Source organism: Cottoperca gobio, chromosome 14 (genome assembly GCF_900634415.1).
Source record: "Cottoperca gobio chromosome 14, fCotGob3.1, whole genome shotgun sequence".
NCBI lineage: Eukaryota > Metazoa > Chordata > Actinopteri > Perciformes > Bovichtidae > Cottoperca > Cottoperca gobio.
Window position 1 is genome coordinate 14,594,934 of NC_041368.1, and position 27,910 is coordinate 14,622,843.

General features: G+C 41.5%; 4 protein-coding genes and 1 long non-coding RNA gene across 9 annotated transcripts in view; 2 read left to right on the forward strand and 3 right to left on the reverse strand.

Moving 5' to 3' along the window:
* Nucleotides 1-347: 347 nt before the first annotated feature.
* On the forward strand, nucleotides 348-4,702 carry alg5 (ALG5 dolichyl-phosphate beta-glucosyltransferase). The gene is made up of 10 exons (XM_029447319.1): nucleotides 348-688; nucleotides 1,119-1,287; nucleotides 1,636-1,682; nucleotides 1,938-2,006; nucleotides 2,145-2,237; nucleotides 2,325-2,438; nucleotides 2,540-2,599; nucleotides 2,684-2,835; nucleotides 3,665-3,750; nucleotides 4,094-4,702. The coding sequence occupies exons 1-10, from the start codon at nucleotides 602-604 to the stop codon at nucleotides 4,204-4,206; spliced, it is 990 nt and encodes a 329-aa protein (XP_029303179.1). The 5' UTR covers nucleotides 348-601; the 3' UTR covers nucleotides 4,207-4,702.
* A 1,708-nt stretch (nucleotides 4,703-6,410) lies between these two features.
* Nucleotides 6,411-11,523, reverse strand: LOC115019328 (uncharacterized). The gene is made up of 2 exons (XR_003833470.1): nucleotides 11,100-11,523; nucleotides 6,411-7,303 (listed from the first exon to the last, which is right to left on the reverse strand). It is a non-coding gene; the product is annotated as an uncharacterized LOC115019328 (long non-coding RNA).
* On the forward strand, nucleotides 8,181-14,645 carry smad9 (SMAD family member 9). The gene is made up of 8 exons (XM_029448832.1): nucleotides 8,181-8,297; nucleotides 10,155-10,688; nucleotides 11,455-11,670; nucleotides 11,946-12,203; nucleotides 12,393-12,503; nucleotides 12,593-12,814; nucleotides 13,522-13,778; nucleotides 14,073-14,645. Exons 2-8 carry the CDS (start codon nucleotides 10,493-10,495, stop codon nucleotides 14,214-14,216), a joined length of 1,404 nt encoding a protein of 467 aa, XP_029304692.1. The 5' UTR covers nucleotides 8,181-8,297; nucleotides 10,155-10,492; the 3' UTR covers nucleotides 14,217-14,645.
* Nucleotides 14,646-14,724: 79 nt separating this feature from the next.
* rfxap (regulatory factor X-associated protein) lies at nucleotides 14,725-17,341 on the reverse strand. 2 transcript variants are annotated; one of them, XM_029448833.1, is made up of 4 exons: nucleotides 16,600-17,341; nucleotides 16,251-16,361; nucleotides 16,070-16,108; nucleotides 14,725-15,678 (listed from the first exon to the last, which is right to left on the reverse strand). In XM_029448833.1, the coding sequence occupies exons 1-4, from the start codon at nucleotides 17,026-17,028 to the stop codon at nucleotides 15,574-15,576; spliced, it is 684 nt and encodes a 227-aa protein (XP_029304693.1). In that variant the 5' UTR covers nucleotides 17,029-17,341; the 3' UTR covers nucleotides 14,725-15,573. The 2 variants fall into 2 exon arrangements, with proteins under 2 accessions (XP_029304693.1, XP_029304694.1); XM_029448834.1 differs by lacking the exon at nucleotides 16,070-16,108 and having other exon boundaries at nucleotides 16,600-17,336.
* A 2,679-nt stretch (nucleotides 17,342-20,020) lies between these two features.
* The window catches only part of dclk1a (doublecortin-like kinase 1a), a 43,279-nt gene continuing 35,389 nt past the window's right edge, over nucleotides 20,021-27,910 (reverse strand). For all 4 annotated transcript variants that reach the window (XM_029448828.1, XM_029448827.1, XM_029448829.1 and 1 more), the window contains 10 exons: nucleotides 27,610-27,782; nucleotides 27,074-27,193; nucleotides 25,417-25,563; nucleotides 24,622-24,755; nucleotides 24,319-24,396; nucleotides 24,054-24,150; nucleotides 23,878-23,958; nucleotides 23,665-23,778; nucleotides 23,428-23,501; nucleotides 20,021-22,479 (listed from right to left, as the gene is read on the reverse strand). In XM_029448828.1, coding sequence (XP_029304688.1) covers nucleotides 22,422-22,479; nucleotides 23,428-23,501; nucleotides 23,665-23,778; nucleotides 23,878-23,958; nucleotides 24,054-24,150; nucleotides 24,319-24,396; nucleotides 24,622-24,755; nucleotides 25,417-25,563; nucleotides 27,074-27,193; nucleotides 27,610-27,782 — 1,076 coding nt within the window. In that variant the 3' untranslated portion in view covers nucleotides 20,021-22,421. The remainder of the gene's footprint in view (nucleotides 22,480-23,427; nucleotides 23,502-23,664; nucleotides 23,779-23,877; nucleotides 23,959-24,053; nucleotides 24,151-24,318; nucleotides 24,397-24,621; nucleotides 24,756-25,416; nucleotides 25,564-27,073; nucleotides 27,194-27,609; nucleotides 27,783-27,910) is intronic.

Sequence of the window (27,910 nt, forward strand, 5' to 3'; positions counted from 1 at the left end):
TATAAAAAAAACCACACTGCCAGTCATTTTGAAGGAGGCAGACACATATTTCAACATGTGTTCTGGGGGTTTTTTCAGATGACCTTAATTAAATAACAATGTTTTGAGAATAAATACGTTAACATTTTGCTATGAGGGTTGGCCCTAGTCGTTGTATATTAAATATGTTGGTAGCCTTAATCAATTATTGTCATTACCCGTGTGTATAATATGAAGGAGTCTCAACAATACTATTAATTAAAAACCCCACTTGTGTTATATGCAGTTGTTCCTACTCCTGTCCACTAGGTGGCAGTGTGTGCGTCACAGGGCTGCTCAATGCTCTCTAGCATCATACTGATGATGTGTCGAGAAAGCGCTGGAGCTATAGAGAAAACGCTGTCACTTCCGCCTCTGTGTTCAGTTGTGATTGGAAGTGGAGTTATCTGAACTGCCCACAGAGTAAGGGAAATATTTTGTACCTCTACCCCCAAAACAATCTCGTATGCTTGTATTTTATTGTCTGTACTTGGAAGGCAGATGAGCGGCTACAAGACACGAAGCAAAGCAAGGAGAAAACAAGCTAGCTTTATAGCTAGCCACTTGACTGGTGGTCTGTCAGATGCTGCAGGCTAACTTATGGAAAATGGATTTCGTCTGTGAAATAGTTCAAGCCTTGGTCGCATTGGCAGCTATAGCTTTCATTGTGGTAAGTCATTATAATATTGACTTGATATATTGTTGTCATTCTTTGTAGCTTGTTTTAAGTAAAGCAAAAGCTGTTGCACCCACTGATTGACAGTATGTGGACTTCCTTCTGTTTGTTTTTTCCATGTAAGAAGTCCTTGAGCAATATATTTATCCTGTACCTTCCCCTAATTTTAGGATACTTAATTTTCTTCCTGCATTGATTATAATAATAATAATACAAATTAAGTTGTTAATGTTAAGGAAGTTCTGACTTGCAGATTTAGTTATTGTAGGTATTGCACATTATACAAATACAATACATGTTCTAATTATAGCAACAGCTCTTGTCTATTGTTGTCACTCGTTTTACAAAAATGACAAGTGTTTAATAACGCTCATTTTTTGACTAGAGTAACAAGACTGCCATTCTCATGTTTCTCCCTTTTCAGGTGCTCATTATCGCACACGTCACTGCCGGGATGGTGAACCTGACACGCCATGAGAAGGAGAAATACTTCCTCACCACAACAGGAGAGAAGGAGCTTTTTCCCAGCCTGCATGATCCCCATTCCAGGGAGCTCTCTGTGGTGATCCCAGCTTACAACGAGGAGCTCCGAAGTGAGTGACGGGGGTGAGGGACATTACCTGTTGATGTCCCATCAGTGTTGACTTAAGGCATAGCAGAAAAAAGCAGTTGTGAAATAGCTATAGAATTGCATTACACTGCACAGTGACAGGATACATACAGAACGTAGGATAGGGCACATTACAACTCTGTGTTTTAAGACGCAGACCTGTAATGTTGAATGATGGATTGTGCAACAACAATTGACAAGTAAAACATTCAGTTACTATCCAGGTAGATGCAGTTTAAATACCATAATCCTGTTTTCTCAGGCTTCATGTCACTGCGCACCTGCAGTAGGTTATAGGTGCTCAAATGTGTGTGTATGTGTGTCATTTCAGTGCCTGTGATGTTGGATGAAGCTACAGAGTACTTGGAAAACAGACAGGTAAGTGGGCAGTGTTAAGCTAAATCTTAATCACAATTGTATTGTAGTTTGATAAAAAGGGACACGATTAAAATACTCTCAAAAGTGATTTAATCAATGATTAAATGAGAATGAGAAGTAGTTGTATCATCCCCTGAAAGGTGAGGTAGTCTTATGGCTGCATCTGTTATTCTCAAAGTGGCCAGTAGGCGGCAGCATTCAACTTAAAAAGTGCCTGTTGTGAAATAAATCCCTCATGTTCATTCCTTACTGCAGAAACAGAACCCGTCTTTTACCTATGAAGTCATTGTGGTTGACGATGGCAGCAAAGACAAAACTACAGAGGTGATTATTTAAAAGGTTTTTTTGGGGGAACATTTTTACCAAGAGTTTTATTATTGCTCAGCTCACTTTTGCTTAGCCAAACATTTCAAAGTGATACCAATAGAGATTAGTTTTTTTTCTGTTGTGATGTCCTGCCAGGTTGCTTTGCGGTACAGTAGGAAGTACGGCGCTGATAAATTGCGAGTCCTGACGCTGGTGACGAACAGGGGGAAAGGAGGAGCTGTGCGGATGGTAGGACTGTACTAAATGCAGAACAAATGAAGCATTATGGATTTGACTTATTGTTAATTTGACTGTGTCATGTTGTTTCTCTTAAAGGGAACTCTGAGCTCCAGAGGGAAAGTCATTCTGATGGCAGATGCTGACGGAGCCACAAAGTTTCCTGACCTCGAGAAAGTGGAGGCTGGACTTAACAGCCTCAACCCTAAGCCGGTGCGGCGCTCTTCAGTTTTTGTTGTTTTGCCTCACATTCATGTAATAAGAGAAGGTGGTTAGTGTGTGGCTGTCCTAAAACAATCTCTCTGTACATTTAGGACAACATGGCAATTGCCTGTGGTTCCAGAGCTCACCTTGAGGATGACTCAGTAGCGCAGGTATTTGTCCGTTTTGTCTCTTTTAGTAGTATTATAGACTGTGTCCGTCTAACCGTTAAATAACCACTGTTGTCTCTGCCACAGCGATCTGTGTTCCGTACATTCCTAATGTATGGCTTTCATTTCCTGGTGTGGTTCTTTTGCGTGAGAGGGATCAAGGACACACAGTGTGGCTTCAAGCTTTTCACACGTGAGGCTGCGCTCAAGACCTTCTCTTGTCTCCACGTAGAGCGATGGTAAGGACTTGCACTCCACCGTGCACTCTTTATTATTTAGTGTAGTAATGCGATAACGGCTGTCATGTGCCTTTTTTATCGATCGGTACATTAGTTGGATAGGAAGAGAGGAGAATATTGTAGAAGTATGGTGATGTAAGCTACAGAACATAAGTATGAGAACATTTCCATTGATACCAAGTAATAATGTAATAAAATGAATTAGCTGATTTGAATGATTTTCTCTCTCCCATCACTCGTCTGAAATGTTACATAAATATCAACCATGAAGTTAAAACACGAGCCCACAGTGACACTGGGCCTAAACAACAACAATACATTAAGGTGGTGTCAGCAAATATATTTTATATGTAGGACTTTTGGATAATGCATTAGTTAGTTGACTTTAACATGTTGCACAATACCATCTACATGAAGTGCAGAACTTCTGATTACAAATACTTGCTTGTTAAAGTTTTATGGCCCATATGAGACTACAAACATTACAATCAGTGAGGTGTTGTAGTGATTTGGCCCATCTTGAAGGACTTTTACATGTTTTGCAAACCACCAGATGTCAATGTGTTTCCTGTGTTTGAAGCTCCAAAGCTTTGACTCTTTTTTTTTTTTTTTTTTTCGGCACAAATGGAAACGCAAAGTCTTTATCCGCCCATCCCTAGTAATAACCTGCCTATCAGAAGTTACCATACGGTCGACAAATGCTGCCTAAGTCCAAGACCAGCAGACAAACAGTACACAGGTGTTTTAATAACACTGCATATTGTCTGAACATTAATATTCAATGCCGCTTTTGAACATCTGTTGTGATCTTTTATCGTTCTTCTCACAGGGCTTTTGATGTGGAGCTTCTGTATATTGCGCAGTGTTTTAAAATCCCCATAGCAGAGGTGGCGGTCAACTGGACTGAAATAGAAGGTAGGACTTTCATGGAATATGTGGACATGTGTCCTCTCACTGTGCTATCTTTCATAGTTCTATAAATACCTCTGATGGGTGCTTTAGTAAATCTGTGATTGGCTGGTTTTATGCATCTTCTAGTTCTTTCATTAACACTTTGTTAATAATTGCATATTCTAGCCGTTCATATTTTTGCTTTACTGACATTTTCTGTGTGTGTCCTATCGATGCTTCACTCAAGTTATGAAACATCTTTTCAACTACTTACCTAAGTCGACTTAATACTGCTGTGAAAACGTTGTTTCTGATGTAAAGTAAAGCATCACTTCAGAATAAAGTGCCTGTGCGTTCTCTCTGCCAGGATCCAAGCTGGTCCCGTTTTGGAGCTGGCTGCAGATGGGACGAGACCTGATTTCCATTCGCCTGCGCTACTTCACCGGAGCCTGGAAGCTGCAGTCACATAAGACTGACTAGCCAATCAGACAGGCTCTGGTGTCATAGAAGACGGCCTGTGATGGGGCCACCAAACCTTTGGATGAGGTTGGAATAACAACTGTGTCCATCATTCACTGTAATCAACAACAAAGAACATAGACAGTACATCACATCATTTTCCTCTCCAGACATCACTGAAAGTGAATCAAATGACACAGTTGTGAGTTCTTCATGGTCCTGCCTTTTTTTGTAAAATTTGGATTTTGGCTTGTGATGGCCGCGTTACGCGCACTTTTCTGTTGCCACGGCTTACAGAATGTCTGTATGACTGATCCATGTACTACGTTACTTATTGTTTATTATGTGGCCAATCCGCTGTAAGTGAGAGAGACGTGTGATGTGTGGAGGATCTGATAATCTGTGTGTCATGATTCTGGCGGGTAGAATGAATGTTACTATATACGATTTTCAAAAGGGAGGGAATGTGGGTGGATGACTTGTACCAAAATAAAAATGTCAACGATTTCTGATTTGATAATTATGATGAACCTACTAACTACAGCTGGAGCAATTAATGCATTAATCAATTAGTCGGTCATGAAATTTTTAACTCCAACTAGTCGAGGAGCAACACCGGTAAACGCCCAACTACTTAGCTGTGCACCTTTTCCTGCCGGGAACATGCAGCCAGAAATCTATAGCATAGACGTGAAAACCAATCATAACGTGGCAGGAAGCCAGTAAAGACGAGCATAAACTGGTGTATTGTGTGAGCTTGCTGCAGACATCTTTTTCCAAATCTTTGAACTAAATGAGTTACTTGCAGAATTGCTTGTTTGTTAAGTGTCTAGACTGTGTATAAACTGTTTAACATTTAAAAAGTTTGTTAGGTTGTATTCTGATCGGTCAGCTTTGATCCTTTGCATGGTCACGCACAAAGCTCCTCCCTGCTAAAGTAATCTTTGTGCAAGTGTGAGACATATTGCTACAAACTTGAACAGATGCATTGTATCTCTCTGGACCAGGGTCTCTCATGCATCCGTCGGAGGGAACTTGGCTCAGGAACTGTTAAATACTATAATGCAAAATCTGCAACTGTCTTTCAGTTTATTTAATTTGGTATAAAATTAGATTTAACAGCTAAAATCCTCATGTAGTTCGCTGGGATCAACTATAAAAACATAATTATGTTTTTAGGGAGGGGGGGGGGGGGGGTGCATTATCATGAGTTCCTTAGCATGAAAGAGTGGGGAACCATGGACTACATTATTTATCACCAAAGTCATCCTTTCGCCTATTTTACTAAACCTCATGAGGACCTCTTTTTGGAAAGCGCCCAGCAGGCGTTTTTGCGGTGTGAGTAAATGAAGGTCTTCATAGTGCTGTTGTTTTTTTTTTTCTTTTGCGAGCGAGCCTGAGGTCTAGGCCTCGCGCTGATGCGGATGTCTCTCCGGCCTCTCGGAGCCCCGGGGAGCGCATCCTGTTTGTGCCCTGCCTGCCTGCCTGTCTGTCTGCCTGCTCTCTGTGACCAGACAAGACGCAGAGAGCCAATGAATCATGATCTCGCTGCTCTTTTCTGGTTTCCTGCCTCAGTCGGCTCTTCAGTAAAAAAGGTGACAGATTTACATGAGGGTATTCCATTGATCCGAGTCCTGTCGATACACTATGATGCCTAAAGAGATAACCGTAAGACTTCTAGACATGACTCCCAACATGTCTAAAACACCTGGAGTAGGAAACAACAAATCCGCATGAATAAAGCAGTCATTATTTGGATGTTTTGTTTTCTTGTCATATCTAAACCTTGAGCTCGTTTTACAGTGCTCCTCGTTTTGCCCTGGGACCTCCTCCCTGTGTGTCCACGGACCAGACTTTGTTAATAACTGGCTTTGATAGACCATCACCTATTTGTGACACACGACAGCTTATCCTGGTGGTGCAATTTGATGACCCACCTGGTAGTAGGTGGAAAAAAATCATAAGGTTTTTGACAGGATCCCTAGAGTCATTCACTTCGTGTTGGGAGTATTGTTACGTTCCGCAGCAGTTGTTGTAAACTGAAAATGTCAAACTTGTAGACTCGCTGTCGCCAGCCGAGCTTGCGTCATTAACTGGACTAGACACGGCACTCCCAATAAAGGATCGTATCCATCCGCAATGAGAAAGCCCTCTGTATGACTCCCAACAATAGATCATGAACCAACTTCCATTATAAGAAGAGGAAGAAAGCAAAGACACGAAGCTTGATTTAACAACACGATTTAATTCGTGGAGGAGGTCACTGGAGTGTTCCTACTTTTACATTTTATAGGCTACAGGTGCAAACTGTGTGCATGTGCGCGCGTGCACATGAAAGTAATAATAGCCGGAATAATTGTTTAATGTTAGATATAAAAAGGTCGTAGTTGGAATTGCTACATGACTTCAGACGCTATTATAAAAGTAAAATTGGTGATTTTTTAAAACTATTTAAACATAGGCTCCCAGTAGGCCTACCGTGATTTGTTCTAGGCTACACACCATTGACAAACAGGAAAAAGATAAATGTGTGATTGTCACTTCCATCACTGTTGCACTGCAGGATCCACCACCTTAATCCCTATTCTTAATATTATACACTATATGAAAAGACAAATAACCAAACATTAATAAAATATGGACTTTAAGAATAATACAGGTATACCACGAACACAATGCAAATGACTGTGAGAACATCAAGACTGCAGTTTGTTATTTGGGGATGCCTATCCATTCATTAGAATAGTCTGGAAAGGGGAACAGGTGTGTTTGTTTTCCTTCCTCCGTTAGTTAGGGCATGGCTCAGGTGGGATGCATACATGCACGCTGGGCATGGTGGGTCTGAATCTGAAATCCCTGAAATCCTGGGAAAGTTCCAGGAGTGAGAAGGCGGAGGGATCTTACATGCAGGCGCTGCGGTTCCAGCCAGGCTGACGCCGCCGAGGCTGTGTGGCGCTCGGCTGGGGCTGCTGGAGGAGCGGAGACTCCGGGCTCTTCAAACCTGCGTCAACGCTACCACAGACTGCCAGCACAATACCGGAATATAGTGTGACTACCTTCACAATAAAAGCGGAGCTTCAATGGGTTGCAGTTGAATTTGAGAGATGACCAGCACAACCTACAAACAAAATGGAAGTGGTGAGTTATTTTTATTAATAGCTGAATACAAACATACAGGCCTATAGAAATGTATTCATTTTGTAAATTGTAGACCTTAATGGTGCTCTGTAAAACAAAAAATATATATTGATTATCAAATGTGCAAAAAAGCTCACTGATTATATGTACTTATTCTAAATATAGATACATATTGATTCCTAAATATAACATTTATTTGATGTGTTTATTGTTCCATTCACCAATGTGGGCTCTAGTGTGTCTTTGTTACTTCAACACAGAAGAAAGAAACAATTTAGAGCAACATTATGATTCCATTTAAAATGATTAATGTAGCCTTAATTTGAAAACATTATTGAAGCAGAACTAACATTGGAAATGTTAAATGGCTATTTAACTCTTTTTACAAAAAAAATCTAGGGCCACTGAATATGCAAAGTTTTAATTATTATGTACTCTGTATACTAATTGTATTATTGTTTTATCATTAGTGATCGATAAGTTGTAAATAATTTCTAAGTATAAAACAAAGATTGCACTTCTTTATGAAGCTGAATTTGGCCATGACCAAATGAGGTGTACACATCATTATGTAAAATCATAGGTTAATAGCCTAAAGCATACATGTAATGTATAGCTCGCATACCTCTCCCTTTTTCTAACCTAGTTGGCATTGACCTATATGGTAGCTAAACAAATTCTCCGTTTTGTATTTATGACATAATCTATGACACGACAGCGTTTACTTGAATACTTATTTTCGATACATTTCAACACATTCAGGCAACAACGCTTTTATTTTGAAACGCGCAGCTGGATACACTTTTTATTGAGGCTAACTTGACACAAAACGTCAACACATGCTGACACACACACGAACACAAACAGACACACACCTTCGTTGTTCCAGTCTGCTGGCTCGAACTACTACAGACAGATAGGGAAGTCTCCACACGCGCAAGGCTGTCTGCAGTGCACTTGTTATCACAACAGAGGTGAGTAAATAAACACATATTGGAAGTTATATTTCCAGAAATTGCAATTAGCTTTTTATTTCCTATGTTGTTGTGAATTTGTTGCCAACTAAAATATTTAAGATGGTTGTTAAATAGCACACTAATGGTGTGTTCACGGGTACTGCCGTGCAACTTTTTGTGGAATAAATATTCTGCTATTACTTTCATACATTGACATTACTGAGTTTAAACACATATATAGCTGGAGTTACAGGTGCAGGCTACTAAATAAAATAATTAAATACATTTAATAAAGAAAAGTGTTATTACGGTTGTCTGTTATACATGTAGCCTACTTGACTGACTGGTTTAACTTTAGTGACATGTTATCTAATTTAGGGTGATCTTAGATGCCAAGCTTCTGATCACATATTTTATTGTCATGGTGTGCGTTTAGAGGTTGGTCCTGGATTTTGTAGCTTGACAATGGCACGTTGTAGTTGTAGTAGAAGGAAGCGGGTGTGTTTACTTTTTGGAAAGGGGTGACCTGGTGATAAAGCATTAGGTAATTAGCCTATCTGAGCCTGCAGACTGAGTGACGCCAAGCTCCATAAAGCACCAGCGGCAGACCGATGCCGCATTGAGCTCGTGCGCTTTTGCTGTCATTGTAAACGCCAGCTGTCTTGTTTGTCTGTGCGAAACCTCTGTTGGTCAATTAAGCATAGGACATAAAGTAGGCATTCCGATTCACACTATTATCACCGTTTGTGCATTTTTGCGATGTATCTAAATGGAAAGCCAAAAGTCTTGTATTTAAGTGGAACCTCTATTGTGGCGCTGTTGAGTATTTTAGAATGGTATGGGTGTCCAAACCAAAAGCTGTGGTTAAAGCGTCTCCCATTCTTATTTTACAAACTTTTTTGCCTGCCTATAGTTTTATTTTTTGTTATCTGCTTTCATTGCGCATAAACAAACTAGTGTGCAATAAGAGCAGAACGAGCGGTAATAAACTGACATTCAAAAGGGACTTAAAACATTACTATAACAAACTTTGGGTCAAACGTCAGTACCACAGGACGCTTAGGCACGGGACATAAAACAATAATAACTATAATAAAGTTAGGCTTGAGTCTCAGACATACTTTACTGTATGAATATTTGGGTAAAGTTTGAGTGATGCATCAGTAAGATGGTGCTGCTGGAGTGAAGTGCACGAAAGGGTTCTGTGATTTTGATTGGTTTACCTAAATATAGTGGAAAAGACTAAATGCTTACATTCTTTGTCTCTTTCTGTATATCTAAAAACTACTTGGTATAGAAGAAATAAACATAAAAACAGGGAGAGCTCTCTCTCTCCTTCTCTCTCTCTCTCTCTCTCCTTCTCTCTCTCTCTCTCTCTCTCTCTGTCTGCCTCCCTCCCTCTCTTCCTCTCCCCCTCCTGTCCTGTGATGTGTTCTGGCCAGACAGTATGGCTCCTGGGCGTCAGTGGCATGATCATAGAAACAGAGACCAGAAAGGACATTCCTCATTGTTGGTGAATCTAGAAATGAGCGTTGGCCATCTTGCCCTGTTCTTTCTGAAACAGTTTTGGTATGTGTTTTGAGTTTCTCCAAAATAACCTAGCTGTGCAGCTTGTGTGAGATCGGTTTGATGCAGGCCTGGTCTCTGTATCAATGTCCTGCTGATACAGCCTCATTATCATGGAAATCCACCTCTAATGCTCAGAGTGTTTAATATGATTACATTGTGCTTATGTCTTTGATTTCACTCTGGCTAAATTCCCCTTACAATTAAACTCTGAGGTCTCTTCTACCACACCACTGGACTTGTTCTCCAACCGTTGCATCTGTTTCAGCTAAATTAGCAGTTAATACTATTTCTCTCTTCTCTTGCCAGATGATTGAAACTTGACCTGGATTTATGACTGTGTGAGGAATAACCTTCCCTGCAGGAGGTTTTGAATCCAGAGCTACCGGATCCCTTCTGTGCCAACACAGAGAGGAGATTCAGCTACACTGGGGGGGGGTGGTTCAACTCCTCCACCAGCGCTTCTCGGAAGTAACAGCGGAATACAAAAAACAGCCTCTGTTTACACAGACTCATCGCCCTACCTCTTTTATCCATACTTCCCTCCTGGCTTCTAGTTAGCCTATCTCACTCCTGTCCTCAGGGGAACCTTTATCCCTTTAACAGCCTCCATAACCTCATCTCACCACCCATCTATTCATCTCATAATGAACTCCTCTACCTCCATTACGTCCCTATTCTCCTTCACCAGCCCGGCAGTGAAGCGCCTGCTCGGCTGGAAACAAGGGGATGAGGAGGAGAAGTGGGCGGAAAAGGCTGTGGATTCTCTAGTGAAGAAACTAAAGAAGAAGAAGGGGGCAATGGAGGAGCTGGAAAGAGCCCTCAGCTGTCCTGGGCAGCCTAGTGAGTATAACAGTTTCAAATATTCAGTAGGAGTCTAGTCCAGTGGTTCCCAATCCGGAGGTCAGAACCCACCCAGGGGGTCTGAAGATAAACATGAGGGGGCCTTAAGATTGTTTACTGGATTGGAAAGAGGACCAAACATCCTTCTGCTATACAAAATGATGTAATGAACTCACAACTATTTGTCGTATTATGCAACATGTGATTAGAGAGCACACGTAATACTTTATTCCAGGGGTCACAAGGTAAAAAGGTTGGGAACCACCGGTGTAGTCGACAGACAGGATGCTTTATACCCGAGAGGTCACAGGTTTGATTGCAATAGATGCCATGTGTGAATGTGTTGCACAAGTGCACTATTTTGAGGCGCTCTGGAGAAACAAATCTCTGAGCATTATTTATGTTACTTACAATTCATCACCATCCGGCTCAGTGAAGTTTGGTATTTGGTAGATCATCCCTAGTAATTAGCTGAACATACTTTATAGACAGCAGTAACTACGAAAGCAGAGTTTCTGTTGGACTTAGAAGCTGCAGATGATCTTTGTGCTCAATGCAGACTTCCATTTGAAAAACGAGCTAGATGTAGTAACTGCATTATAAGTACTTTCCACGCTCATGGAAAATACAAGACAAAGTGCGGAGTGCTCATTTCTGTCTTACTGCCATTGGTAACAAATGTGTCATCATGAGTAAAGCTTCAAACACACAACGCTATCTGTCCTTTTACTTTAAGCTGTATTGAATTTAAAACTTTATCCGTAAGGCAAGTGCGTGACGATTCCTCGGTCTCTGGACGGGAGGTTGCAGGTGTCCCACAGGAAGGGACTGCCCCATGTCATCTACTGCCGCGTGTGGCGCTGGCCCGACCTGCAGTCCCACCACGAGCTGAAAGCCCTGGAGTGCTGCGAGTTCGCTTTCAGCTCCAAGCAGAAGGACATCTGTGTCAACCCGTACCACTACAGGCGTGTGGAGACCCCAGGTACACAAGTTATTGGAGAACCTCTTCTCAACTTGCTGTAAAAACAAAAAGAATGTGGTCATTGTTGAATGTTAATATCATAACAGTAAAGCTTTTGTGGGTTACCAAGCAGAGACAGGACATTTGATCTAATACAGTGTGCCCAAGCCAAAAGGATTTACAGTAATATGATATTTTATAACAGCATCTGGCTCTTGCTCTCTCTCTCTCTCTCTCTTTGTCTGTGTTCGCTCCCTCTCTACCTTTTCTCTCTCCTGTCTCTCGTCTCCTCTCAGTGCTGCCACCAGTTCTGGTGCCACGCCACAGCGAGTTCAACCCTCAACATAGTTTACTGGCGAAGTTCAGGAACGCCTCCCTGCATACCGAGCCTCTGATGCCCCAGAACGCCACCTACCCAGACTCTTTCCCTGCGCTGCCCTGCCCCTCCTTCTCCTCCTCCCCTTCTTCCTCCCTCATCCAGTCTCCCGCCTCACAGAGTTACCCCAACTCCCCCAACAGCTCTGCAGAGCCTGGCAGTCCGTATCACATCACAGGTAGGAATCAAAGGGAACAAGCAAGCTGATACTTTAAGTGTTGCAGTCCATGTGACATGGCAGGGAAACCCCTGTCACGCTAGCAGTTCCCTGACTTTATTCATGACCCCAAGTCTCTGATGAGTGCACATCAAATACTTTCCCCACTTATCCCATACTGTTCCTGTGATTTGTGACGTGCTCTTCCAGCTGAGACTCCCCCGCCTCCGTACAGCATGATGGAGACGAGCCCTCAAGAGGAAGCGAAGACCAGCAACTCCACAGAAACCCTTAAACTCACATTTTCTGCTCCGCACAGAGGTAACTTCAGTATTTCAAATGCCCATACACAGTATATTTGATCCGTAATGCCACCTATGAGTCGATCCTTTCTTGTGTTCCTCGTTAAGATTTACGGCCCGTATGTTACGAGGAACCGGAGTACTGGTGTTCAGTAGCTTACTACGAGCTCAACAACCGGGTCGGGGAGACTTTCCACGCGTCCTCCCGCAGCGTCTTGGTGGACGGCTTCACAGACCCATCCAACAACAAGAACCGCTTCTGCCTCGGCCTGCTATCCAATGTCAACCGCAACTCCACCATCGAACATACACGCAGGCACATAGGCAAAGGTAGGCTGTACGACTCGTGTAGGTAAATCAGATCAGAATATCAAAAATAATGGACTTTATAGAGACTCTGCTCATCCATCATACATTGGGTGAAAGAAAGAACTGAGGAGAAGGTTGTTTACAAAGATGTATCCACACGTTTAACTTATTTGTATAGATGTCCACGGGGTACATGTGCGTGTATCTTTTGAAAGCAATCCAATCACTTCAGGCTTCACACTCGGCTTGTCTCATTGTGCCGATTCCTTCAGGCCAAATTGTTGTTTTTTCCCTGATGGTGAAAGAGTTTAGAAAGCCTGCCTTTGTTGGATAGACATCAAGCCTCTCTGAGTTACAGTCAACTGTGCACTCTGTGGTTTGGAATAGCAGGAGTGACACAAAGGGTTGAGGAAAGTTGGTCCCCATCTCGCAGACACAACTCAGACAGTCCTCATTTACAAGCAGAGATGCCGCTGTGGTTTCCCTCTGACAACACAACGTTTCCAGTTCTGTATACAATGAAGTGATAGACTGTGTAAATCTTTGATTATATGTTTTCTTGGATAAAAGCTGTTTTTATGCTCTTTTGACATGCTGTGACACGTTAAGTGTTTGCGCCACAGTAAAAGCACTGGGGTTTTATGCAACGTTCTAAAAATTCAAGCTGTTAATTCATTTGTTCTTCACTTCATCATTTAAGACTTGATTTTCTCCTCCATTCCTGGCAGGTTTACACCTGTACTATGTGGGCGGCGAGGTGTATGCAGAGTGTCTGAGCGACAGCAGTATCTTTGTCCAGAGCCGTAACTGTAATTTCCAGCACGGCTTCCACGCCACCACTGTGTGTAAGATCCCCAGCGGCTGCAGCCTGAAGATCTTCAACAACCAGCTGTTTGCCCAGCTCCTCGCCCAGTCTGTCAACCACGGCTTTGAGGTCGTCTATGAGCTCACTAAGATGTGCACCATCCGCATGAGCTTTGTTAAGGTACTGAGCTTTCTTGTCAAATTAATCAATCAATTAATCAATTGGGAATAGGCGACATGTAGGAACATGAAATGCAGTCTGTGATCATCCTTTTGCTACATATAGGTATCAATATGGCTAATGAAGGACAAGTTTCTCACCGTAACTTAACATGTTGTCATGTTGGACTTGATCATGTCAAATCCTACTGTACACAAGTTGGGATTACACTTGATCCCTTGGCGCCCGTTAATTTTAATAGTTAACAGAACTGTCAACATGCACAGCAAAGATTTATGGTTGTCCTCTCCTCAGGGCTGGGGTGCTGAATACCATCGTCAAGACGTGACCAGCACCCCCTGCTGGATCGAGGTACATCTGCACGGGCCCCTGCAGTGGCTGGACAAGGTGCTCACACAGATGGGTTCCCCGCACAATCCTATTTCTTCAGTGTCATAACGTACTGTTGCTCCTTCACACAGGTAGTCGTATATTCTGTATGTTCCGCTGTGTCCAGGTTTTCTCTCCTGTGGTTCTTCTCTTGACCTCTCAAACTACATTTTGAAAATATCGGGTCACCCACAGGTTTTGCCACATCATGCTGCATGAACTGTGTGAGTGATTGAACTCGTTTACAGCACATGTAGTTAAATTATCAAGTGTTCCTTACCTTCAGTAAGACAGGTAAAGCATTTATCCTCTCTCGGTGTTCATTTGGGATGTTAACTGCATTCTAATACAAGTAAAACTGGGAGACATTTGTAGGTACTCAAAGACTTATTACATGTTGTAAATGTTATCTTGGTTATATGTACTGTATTTCTATGTGTTGCCTATTGTTTGACTTCATGTACCGTTTGCTGTTGTTCCATTAAAAGCTGTTTTCTTTAAGAATCCAAATTTATACAGCTGTTTTTCTCACGTTAAAGAACAAAGCATCACATTGCAATACAAGCACACAGTCTGAGACATTTTTCGATATTTGCGTCATAATTTTACTCTCATATTCACAGCAGCATATACACTTCAACCAAAAAAAACATAGGAACAACATCCAGTAGTACAGGGCTAGCATGAACAATATTCATCCCACCAAACATAAGTTGTGTTCCTTTTTGTTAGAATTTAGCGTTTGTGCAACAGCTTCAAATAAACAGGGATATAAAATCTCGGGTTAAAGACGAGTCCTGAATGCCACACGTAACTCAAAGAGGTTCCAGACATGCATTACACACTTGATTGTCACATGTAACAACACTTAACTTAAACATTAAAAACAAAGCGGATAATTAATGTAGCGAAAACAGACGAGTATCACATAAGTGACACACAAAGAAAATGTCATTTTCTTTTTTTAAATCAGCGATAGAAAAGACGGGTGGATCAAATTGAGCTCAGGATCATTTTTTTGTTGAACTGAGGCTTCAACATCTGTTTAACTTGGACTGGACAATTATAACCCAATGCCTTCATTATTATTGCCACATGAAGAAAGATAACCCTTAAAGAAGGAATCTGGGAACTAAAGAGTAAAATCACAATAAGTAGATGTGAAAAGAAATAGCACCAGACATGGTCAGAAGTTCACAATGTTTTGAGGGATTTAGATCAGTTCACCTAGTTTAGTCCACCAGTCTCAACATGCCATTCAATGTCTCTTGATTACAATGTTATTCTTTCTCCAGCATGGCTGTCTGGCTGGGGAAATTCATGGTTACAGTGTACCGATACTATCTATTTACGCATGCCGTGCCAGTGTTTCTTCAGTGCTCACTATGCATCACAAATACTAAGGTAAAACACTGACCGGCCAGCGTCAACAGCCCTGGAACTGCTGATGTGCTTGGCTGCGGCTCTGTGTGGCCAGGAGCTGTTGTTGCTGCTGCAGGAAGCTGATCACCTCTGGACTTCTGAGCAGTGACTGAAGGAAACACACACATTCAAATTTCAGAGCAAAATACAACAACAAATCAGTCTGTTGATACAACGCCTGCATGTCCTTTTCTGCCTTTGCAAGGAAGAGAACACCATGTGCCAAAATGTCTATATACAAAACTGATATCTGTGTGTGATGTGGAAGAACACAAGATATGCCATGACTGTCAAATTTGTTCACTTAGATTCTTAGCAGAGATGCATGCAAGTAATTACGTTTTTTGCCATGCTCTACAGTTTAGCCTTGCTGCTGAGCATGGCGTAATTTAAGGATCCCATAGATACAATGAGAAAAAAGACAGTCATATACCGATGGATGACAATAAAAGGAAAAATCTTAATAAATGAGAGCAGAAAGGTAACAGATGCTTTCTTACAAGTCGGGGGCATTTTTCTGGCATGGGTCCACATATCCCCTACAAAACGAGGGTTCACTAAGTAGTTTGAATATGAACATGATGCAACACAAACTGTTCTGGAGGCTCTTGGTGGCCCTTTCAAAAGAAGCTTTATGTTGATCTGTAGGTCAATCAGTCGATCTGACCAGTAATGACTTACCAGTCTTTTCTGGTTGAGGACCTGCTCTATCAGGGAGGGTCTGGTTGGCCGGTCCCCCATTGCACCTAGACGCTGTTTGTTGACAGACACAGGCCGCTCCTCTGAGTTTTCCTGATTTACACAAAAAAGAAAGACAAAAACAAACTATTAATTGGGGGAGATGTGTTTGTAAAAACACAAGGAAACATATGTGCTAATGAGTTCAGCAATGCACATCTCAAATGAATTTCTTCTAGTCATCTACATGTAGACATGCGTTGTAAATCTACTTTGTATAGTTTGTATGGACAGTCTCTACCACATCATGATGGGTTCAAATGAATGGGTATGAAAGTAAGCTTAAAGTTACATCAATTTTCCCACTGGACATGGCCTGATCACTCTTCTTCTTCTTGTACTTGTCTTTATACATCTTGTTGCGGTGTTTTTTGCACATCCACGGTTTCCTCTGCTTGGCCACCTGCGACGTGGTTTCCGTGCATCCATCATAGGTGCACTGTTTGGGGACGCTGTCGCCCTCCGAGGCATCCTCGTCGTTGAGTTCCTCCGGGCTGGCGGCGCTGTCTCTGGGATCCGAAGTGTCCAGAACGTCGCTCTCCTCGTCCGCATCATCCATGTCGTAAGAGGAGACATTGTTGTCCGGTTCGTGAGGCGTTATCACATTTCTGCTGTCGACTACTCCACTCTTACTCACGTAGTACCTTTGTCCGTCTTTAGTGAGCAGGAGAGTCGAGTCTTTGTCTTTGTTTGCTGATGCTGAATTATCATCTTCACTCATGATTGCGGTCTACAAATACAGTAACGTTATATCAGCAGCTGCTAGCTAGCTAGCTAGCTAACTACCATCCCTTTGTGGTCAGCTCACGTTAGCTCACGTTAGCTTAGTTAGCCAACACAGTTGCCCAGGCCGTTTCCTATGTTAGTGTGCGTTTAGCTGCTTTGCAAAGGCGTTTTGTCACGAGTACACCATGATTTGGGAAATAAATCGCGTGACTTCTAGCCGTCTAACGTTACCATGATAGCCGTCACTGCTGCTCTTGCAGCGTTCAATAACATGGATGTTCTTCTTCGCTGCATTGGTTACATATGTCAGAGTGACCCATAGTGGCCAAAATCACAAATGCATGCTCGTTTCTCCATTGAAATAAAGTGTTTTACAATCTGACAGGAGACATTTTGCCTTCGGGTTAGGGTCAGACACTTCTGTTCCTGCATTAATATATGCTTGTTATACACCAATGTCAAAGTCTTCTGCTACTCTCAGCATGAATTTAATGGATATAAAGAATCAGTAAGAGTAAAGCACAGATGCATCAATTATGGTAAGGTTTTAAATATCAGATCATAGACATGGGAACATTTTTGTGAATTTGTTTTAATGTAAGATTTTTATGACAATATTTATGATTTACTATATTTTGATTTTCTTAAAGGCATAGTAGTATGCTTTGATTTTTTTGTTCATGGCATAATATACTTTTTTTTTTGGGACACATTGTACTGTTTGACATTTGTATGGCATGCTATACTATGACTTTTTAATGACATACATTCGTTATGACATTTTAAGTGAATACCATAGCATGACTTTCTTTTATGACATACATTGTTCATGAAATTTGTATGGCATGACTTTTTTAATGACATTTTCTATGACATACTACATTACGGCATACTATAATATGGCATATGCATTCAAGACTTTTAATTTTATGAAAGACATTTCTCATGACATTTTAAGACATACTGCACTATGACATTATTTATGACTTACTAATCTATGACATTTTTTCACAATAGACAATGCTATTTTAAGTCAGAGCAGCGGATAAATGGAACGTACTACATAACGTACTGTTGCTCATATATTCTGTATGTTCCGCTGTGTCCAGGTTTTCTCTCCTGTGGTTCTTCTTCCTGTGTGAGTGATTGAATTTCATGAACTCGTTTACAGCACATGTAGTTAAATGATCAAGTGATGTGTTATGTGATTGTGTACCGTTTGTAAATGTTGCTAAATGTTTTGCATTGTTTGTAAATTGTACTGTATTGGTTTGAATGTCTTCCTGTGCAGGGACCGCATATGTAATATAGCTATATACCTTAGCTAACTCTAGCGTGCAAAACTAAAATAAACAAATGAACAAACTAAACTAAACTATGAGTTTTTTTAATATAACAAGATATTTTTATGACATTTTATGGCATACTATACTATCACATTTGAATCACATTTTTATCACATACTATTTATATTTATTTATTATTTATGACCTACTAAACTAAGAGTTTTTCTGACATACTATACTGTGACGTTTTTGTGACTTTTAGTGACATACTGTACTATGACTTTTATATGACTTTGTATCACATACTGTACCGTGGCTTTAATGACATTTGGTGGTGTAATATGCTTTTTATGACATTTCTATGACATACTATACTATGACTTTTTAATGTGTTTTTCGGACATACTGTACTTCAACTTTTCTATGACTTATGATCTACTATACGATGACTTTTTATACTTTACTATAAAGTTGTTATGTCTTTATTTCACACTTTGCTATGGTCTTTTTGCAACATTTTTATGACATTTATGACTTTTTATGGCATATTATGCTATTACTTTTATGGCTTTCTTTTAATGACATGACTTTTGTATGATTTATTTTGACATACTATGACCTTTTAAAATCTACTATACTATTTGCCTTTTTATAACATAACAATGCATAAACTATAACCTTTTGTGACATTTCTTATGACATACTGAGTTATGACTTATTTACAATATGTATGGCATAATATACACGACTACGCCATGCAACCAGTAGCTCTCTATAAGTTGCCATTTAGGGGGTTGCAGTTTGACGCAGTAGCCAAGTAGTGTATTAAATGTAAGCTATTATAAGCTATAGCATTTCATGTTACACTCAGGGACCACACACAATATTTCTGAGGGCCGCCGTTGGCCCGCTAGCCACACGTTGAGAAGCTATGTTCTACAAGCTCATCACACTGCCAGGAGCCACCACTGAAAGGATGTCACAAAAAATTTGAGAAGTGCAACATTGAATCTAATCTAATTAAAAAAGGCTGAAAGTTTCGAAAGGTGGAAAGCTTTTCTGGAGGCAAAGATACTTAACAGTAACCAAAGTGTCACAGAAAGTACTCAAACCCACAATGTCTCCACTTGTTACAGCGTCCCTGCAGGTAAGAATAGAAATAAAGTTTTGTGGTCTGGAAATGTGGCTGACAACATCATAGCGAAAGCACAGAGGCAGCTGTCGAAGAGCCAGTATTTGCTCTGAAACAGGCAGACACCATGAAGCACGGTGAAAAGTTCCTTATATTCTTTTTCCATAAACTTGTAAACTCTCCTCTGGAAGGGAATATAGGACAAAAACTGTCTATTGTTATGTTGTTTATATGTTTTTAAGGCCACATGCGACTTCTCAAACTGTTCCGATTTTAACTGTTGTATATGATGTCTTTCCTTATTGTTAAGAGTATTTTTTTAGGCACTGTGGAGAAGCCAAAATACCTTTTACATGAATAAATAGGTCTGTACGCTGAGCACCTGCCCTGTCAAGTACAGAAAATGTTGGATCCTCCCACGTTTCTGGCTTCAACTGTTGTGGGAATCTCAAGTACCCCTCTAGTCAAGTGCCACCGCTTAACAGTTAATAGAAAGAAAAAAACTTTATGGAAAGTGCATTTATTTGACAGGACAAATAAATATTTCTACAAAACACACAGACAATTTGTTTTTGAAACGTATTTTATTACTACTATTATTATTGATAGACCATTGCTGAACAGAGGTACAGGTATTGGTATTGCAACAGATTGTGATACTGTGGTGCAGCAGTGAGAGCACTTTGGTAAACCACATGTGCCCACGTGCCGGAGAGAGTTGATTTCAACAGCACGACAAATTCATACTGATCTGGTCAATATGGCGGCACATTACTGTATATGTGATGATGAGATTATAAATCCACAGAAATCTACGGACAAGTGTGACGACTGCAGGGAGATCAGCTGTAAGAAAAATAAATAATAATAAAAAACAATTTAAAAAAAGGAAATCGCTCTGCACATCTCTCACTATCCTGGCTTCTCCTCTCTGTTATCTCACTTCAGTTACTGGAAATTCCTTTACCAGTTGCTTTTGCAAAGGAAGTGACATCATTCCCAGTGTCTGACAAGAAGCAAAGATGGCGGTCTTCTTTTCTAGATTTGTCTGTGTACATCCATCCAGGCGCTACAACTTCAAAATGGTCTTTTTCAACTCATTTCTATATTTTCATTTGATGATCTCCTCTAGGTTATTTTTTTTCTTTGCGAACACATGTATGACTGTTTTTTTTCCTCTCACAGTTCTTATAGACTTACTGCTAGTAAAGAAATATACTGTATTGTGAACTATCAAAATAAATGAAATTATGTTATTTACATAACATATAAACAATACTTCATCACAAAACCGTATTTTTTTTTTTTTATAAGAATAGGCTACTGTATGTCTGTCATGCTTTCATCTGAATAAATGAAGCCATGAATGAGGTTTTACAGAGCTGAAATAAGTCCTCTTCCAACTGTACTGCTTTCCAAGAGTGCTGCTGGTTCTCCGGCATCCATACCGTCTTTCTCTGTTTGACTGCACCTGGACTGCAGTACTTTGTGCAAATAGGCAGCCCTCAAAAACGGCTAATTGTGTACATTTACCACGTAAAACATTTCTCCAAACCCATACAAGTGGTATACCTAGGCCGCAACAATTATACCTTTGTTTGTTTTTTACTGCTGGAATATGTGGATGAAATATGCCTTTGTTGGAGAAAGAAAAAATGTAAACGAGGCTTCATATGTGTACATGAGCGTTACAAAATATCAAGATTAATATGATATCAATTCAGAATGATTGTGAAAAAATGTTGATTTTGCTACACAAGCACCAGAATGCTGCTGAATTGTGTGTATCAATATGTCATGAACAAAGCTGTTAACACAATTACAAGAAGGGATCAAATGCACCATTATTGTCTTAATAGCAGTCTGTGTAAAATGTAAACTGTAATACTGCAATCCAACATTACAGGAAGGCAACGCCAATACTGTGAGGAGCACAGAATTATAGCACAAGTGCTGTATTTGAGTCAGTCAGTTATCTTTTTCTATGAACACAACACATTTGTAAGAAAAACTCCTTTCTCTACACACTGTAGCTCTCATTTCCCCACATCTAAGGTACCCTACTTCCACATTCCTGAGCTCTGCTTCTAACACTTTCCCATGATGTTCCTTCCATCAAGCTCTTCGGACAATTCAACAAAAAAACTTTCCTTTGTGAAAAAGGGAAATACATATAAAAAAATGCAGTGAATAAAGAATGAATAAATAAGGTTCAATAAAACCTGAACATTGGTCCATATTCTCATATTGCCTTGTAGAGCTGTTCCAGCAGAAGGAAGTTTCCATGTTGAGCCCCGATCATCACTGAAGGGTGAGCAATACTGTCGCCCTTTCTCGCTCCTTGAGCTCTGCAACATGTGCTCAGATGAGAGAACGTCAAAAAGAAATAAATGAAAAGTGTTTCGCTTCATTCCGCTTTTTCACTCTTCCTCGTGTTCTCTGTTTCTTGTTGCCTCTTTAGTCTTTCTCCTAAACTCTCTACCCTATGTTTCCTCTATCCACCCTTTGATCGATCTCTCCTCCGGGTTTGGAAAGATGGATTCAGGGAAGCTAAAAGTTCTCTCTGATATTTTTTTGTTTTTCCCTCCACAGTTTCTCCCTGTTCACCCGCGACCTTAGATAAGAGACTGCGGGGAAGCTGACGTCTCCTCTTCCTCCTCCTCCCTACAGAGGGAGGAGCTGGATGAGGATTTTCCCTTCTTGATTCTTCCTCTTCCTCCTCCTCCCTCCCGCCTCCTCTCTAGAAGGGCGAGTTGGGGGAGCAGGTGGTACTGGCTGAGCTGATGGAGATGTCATCAGAGTCAGATGAGAGGCTGAGGTTCGGGGAAGGGTCAGAGCAAGTGTCAGGGGTCAGAGAGGGAGGGGCCATGGGCAGGCCAGGGAGGCAACTGGGAGGCTCCGCCCGTAGTGTTTTTGTTGTTGATGTTGTTACTGTTGTCACCGTTGGCATCATCTACAAAGGTAGTAGCGTCACATCCGGGTGGCATCCTCGTCTGAGAATCTGCCCCTCCTTATCAAGAGGGGTGGCCTGAATGAGGAAGGAGGTACATGTTTGATTAGATCCTCTGATGCAAAGGATCCAAGAGCACAGTGATACAGTATGGAGGACCAGGAGTCACAAGAGGTTTTAACAAAAGGAAAAATAGTTAATTTACATTTATATATTAATAAGAAGATCAATCACACATATTTGTATCAATACCTAAATGAAAAGTTTTGATTAAATTATTAAAAAGTTTCTTAAATTATTTTAAATGCTAGATGAACACATCAATTATATATTGCATTATTATGTTATTAGTGTTTTCAAGTTTGCTATTAATTCCTCTTGTCCGTGTGCAATTTCTGTAAATGTCATATTATAACTATAAGCCTCTATAATCATGAACCTCTAGGTGCCCCATAAATCAATGGTGCCTAAAATAACACAACAGAAGTTGATCAATGGTAGCTGAATAGCAAGCTCAGGTATGAGTAGAGGCAGCCGGGTAGGGAGCATGGCATCAATCAAAAAATCACTCAAATAAAATGTTATTTCTTTGGAAGGCAGCGTTCACAAAGAAATTGTTTGAACAGAAAGTGACTGTTACTCAGATAAACCCTCAGGAGAAACATTCACAAGGGTCATTTTAAGGGTAACTTGCATTTTCTTATTCACACTGAAAAATACTGACACACAACATAGAGGACAAGGCTATAGCAAAAAACAGACGACTACAACGATGCATGTGCTGCGTGGATTATGCGTTTACAGCAAGCGAGGGATGAAAGGGAATAAGCGAAAGGCCAAGCACAAAGAGCACAGAGCAAGGACGACATGAAGCTGTCAAAGCAGCACAGCAGCAGCAAGTCAGCGAAGCTGCATGCAGGGAGGAGGGAGGCAGCATTTGCGGAGACACAATTTTTTGCTTTATTTTGGTTTCTCGCTGGTTTGTGAACATCTATCAAGTTGTGTCTCTATGGAAACCTGGCGTACCTTATCCAGTACATGGCCGGGTGCTGGTAGAAATCCAACGACCCAGATCTCTGCATAGAAAAGCTGTCATCCAACTGAATACAAAGAGAAACCAGCACAATCAATCCAAACACCAGTTCACTTGAAAACAGAACAAGACACAAGCTTCACTCTGAAGGCAGAACTAACAGACCTTAAACCTCTGAACCTAACAATGTGTCAGACTGGGTATTGTAGTTTCTAGTAGTGGCGACTTACAGAAATGACTGACACTCCTGCAGTGGTGTCATTGCCCTTCGGACTGGTGTTGAAGTGCTTCTTTATCTTTCCTGCTACAGACAATTGATGGTCATTCTCACATAAACCCTCATCCTGTATCAAGCAAGGGTAGAAGAGAAAAATAAATAAATCAGTGTTTGTGGAAAAATATTGCGACTCAATAGATGTGAGCTCAGTTAACGCCGTACTTACAGTGACCCAAGGGTGCTCTAACACCTGGAGGGCGGAGTATCTCTGATCGACCTCCACCTCCAGCATGGATCGAATCAGCTCCTACAGCGGCAAACAAACATTGGTGAGTCAAGTCAATTTCCTCCAACGTGAGGATTTGTCCACAACACACACACACAAACATGGAAGATATTCACCATGGCTGTCTCTGACACGTTGTCCCAGTACGGCAGAGGAAATTCTAGCTGTCCCATTAGTATCTGATCGAAAAGCACTTCCTGATCGTCACTGCTCCTGCAAAAACAAAACATTTCTCCGTGAATATGTCTATATAAATAAAATACTGATTAACATTGTTCACAGGAGTAAAGATGCCATTATTCTGGGAACTCATAAGAACTGTGTGTGGAAATCAATAGAGTAAAAAGTGATAGTGGAATTTAACTTGGTGGTGCAGCTTACCCTCGAAAGGGTGGGAAACCACACAGCAGGATGTAGGTGATGACTCCAGCTGCCCAGATGTCCACCTTAAGGCCATACCTGCACAAAGACAAAGAAACATAACGACTTCAAGGCAACGATAAAGAAAAGAAAGGAACATGGAGAGCAGCATCGTTCATTTTTAAGACAAAATTGCAAGAATACAAAAGCATCTGTAACCTGCAGCCTAACTGTACTGACACATGACTCATACATTGGCCGTGGCCTCTGTATCATTCCTCTGATTTGTCCTTGTAACCTCAACAGTGCTACTGGTGCTCTTACCCTGTTTCTGCGATGATTTCAGGTGCTACATATGTCGGGGTCCCGCAGACGGTGTAGAGCGGTCCGTCCAACACAGTCGCCAAACCAAAGTCTCCCAGTTTCAGACTTTTGCTGCCGTCCGCATGCTCATACACCTTAAACATGAAAAAGAGATAACACACGCTGTTAAAAGTAGGATCTTGATTGGTTTTGTAGATATTTTAAGTGATTATAGCAAGTTTCAAAATATTACTTTTTGTTTATGGAAAGATTTAACTATCTTGTCCCCGGGGGGGGGGGGGCAATGTGCATTGCTGTATGCTACAAGGTCCTTTTTGACAGTACCGCCGATAGTCTTTTAGGTACACACTTCCAGATACTGTAGTATAAATGTTTAAGTTTGTGTAATAAGATCCATATTTCTATATTAACAATGTGCCAGACATTTCAGAGTCATTCAACCCTCATCTTCTTCCACAGTGTCTGGCCCCGACAATCACATGTAAGAAGTGACTCTGGGTGGTAGACAGGTCAAAGGATGTAATGAAGAACAGCAGTTGAGGGAAGAAAATGAGAAGACGACAAGGAGGTCGACAGAAGGGAGAAGGAAGGAGGGAAGGCACATACGAGGGAGGCAGGAGAAGGAGTGCGGGAGGTGTGAGGGCAGCAGGGATGAGTCATCTCTGTCCTCTGTGAGAGTCCAGAGTGAGTGATATCCCTTCACTGTTCATTCACAAAGGAGGGAGGCCATACTGCGGCAAATGATATGATCATGTACACAGTGTAGACACATGCAGACACTGTGTGTGAACTCACCAGCAGGTTTTCTGGTTTGATGTCTCTGTGCACAATGTTGAGGCTGTGGAGGTATTTGATGGCGTTGGCCAGATTGTAGAGCATGCCGCTGGCGTCTCTCTCTGTGTACCTGTTGGCAGAGGTGATGGCATCGAACAGATCTCCCCCCTGTGGGAAAAATCATGATGGATGGGTATTAGGAACAGGAGTTTTTTGAGCCTTTTTTGACACACAGACAGGTGACAGGTTCACTCCCAAGCTTTCACAGTTCAGATCATCTTTTCTGCTGAGAGGAGTTTTCTGTTTGTTGATTTAGTAGCGAGGGGTTTTTCGTTTGCTCAGCAGCTGGAGGGGTAAACTGTGTCCATATTCCTCACCGAGGTTGAAACACATCGTCGTCTTTAATATTTCCTTTTCATTTTGAATTCTGCTTTTACTTCACCTTTTCTCACAGGCTGTTTTCACATATATTTCATTCTGTATGAATATCTCTCTCTCTCTCTCTCTCTCTCTCTCTCTCTCTCTCTCTCTCTCTCTCTCTCTCTCTCTCTCTCTCTCTCTCTCTCTCTCTCTCTCTCTCTCTCTCTCTCTCTCTCTCTCTCTCTCTCTCTCTCTCTCTCTCTCTCTCTCTCTCTCTCTCTCTCTCTCTCTCTCCTTGAGTGCACTAAGTGGAACAGATGCTTAAAATAGGGTTGAATCTCTCTAACTCTCTCCCAGCAAAGGCTCGGACACACTGAATGTGCACTTCTCAAACAGTGTGGACACTCAGAAATTATACTTAAATGTGATTTTTGAACATCTAATTTCCAAAAGCATATACAGTACATTAATATGCTGATATAGCATCCTCCATTCTTCGTGGGAGGCATTTCCACAAGATTATGGAACATGGCTGCAGGGAGCTTTCTCCCAATCAACGTTGTGTGATGAAGCCTGGCTCACAGTTGGCGTCCCAAAGGTGTTGGATGGGGTCGAGGTCAAGACAGTTAAGTTCTTCCACGCCTTGCTTTATCATGCTGAAGCCAAAACTATACTATAGTCTGAAATATCAAGTTTTCCAAAACAGCACCAGGCAAAAGATCACAAAACTAAGTGTATGCAATCATTTTGGCTATACTTTGTATCATCTCTCTCGCTGCTCTTAGCCCTCTCCTCCCCTTTCAATGCATCCATCTGTCTCCCTCCCTCTCTCAGTCCCTGCCACTCTCGCAGAGACTCTCTCCACCTCATTCATCCACAGCCTCCTCTCGATCCTCCTACTTTGGACACGCTTACACGTACACACACACTTCTTCCACAGATTGCCTCTCATCTATATTCTGTAGTACTCTACACCACAACGCGAACAGATGGATCACATTCCTGGCTCCTGAATTATGCACAAACATTTCTTGACTCAGAGAGCGAGAGAGAGAATAAAGAATGTGAACACACGAGCGCTCGGGGCCACAGACCAATTCTCTCGATCCCAACGTGTGTGACTGGTTGGAATTTATTATTTGCTTCAGCGGTTGAACGTTGCAGCTCTGTCTCTGTCGCTGTTTCTAGCCTCCCTGCGCCTCTCTGTCGCTCTCAAGTTGGAGATAATAATAACACATCCGATATCTTAGTTTGGCCGAATATCCCAGCCCGTCCATAACCAGAGCAGAGCACAAACACATACAAATAAACCACACACCTTGACCAGCTCCATGACCAGATAGAGTTCGCTGTAAGTGTCCACCTCCTCTATGAGCAGGACGACGTTTGGATGTTTGACCCTGCGGAGGATGGCCACCTCGTTCTGGATCATGTGCTCCTAGAAATAAGAAGTGAAATTGATGTTTTAGCCAAGTAATAAAGAGAAATTAAACACCAGGTGTGCTCTGATGCACCTTTAAGCACACCTAACAGTGATGTCATGGTGTACAGACACACACTGGAGTACACTTCTGTATCGCTGCAGCATGGTGAGAAGTCCTGGAGCTCAGCGAATGCAGGATTTTCCAGACAGTGTTTCTCTTTAAATTACACAGATTAATATTAATCATCCAAAAAATGCAGGAGAAGGGATTTTCTATTATTTCTCCTGTTACACTAATCCTGCATAGAAATTGTTTTCCTTAGTTGTTCTTGGCTGTTTCTTAGTTTCATTGACAACATTTAAACCGGGCGACAGTGTTGAGTTTGGTAGCCTTGCACAGTACTCCTTTTGCATTTGGAGTCATAGCTTACTTTGCCTCTGCATTTGCCCTTGTTGATGATCTTCAGAGCGTACTCCCGCCCTGTAGTGTGCTCCACACATTCTCGAACAACTGCAAAGTTCCCATCGCCTAACATGCGTCCCACCTTGTAGCGGTCTGAAATGTAGGGCGGCACAGCTGGAACCTCATCGACCAGAACCTCAGCTGCAGGCAGGAAGACATCAGTTTAGAGCAGCCGAGGGACTCAAGTCTACACTATTGAGCTGATAAGGATTCATTGTACACACACAGGTAAGTAGAGAGGACCTAAAGAGGCTTGTTAAAGGCTATAC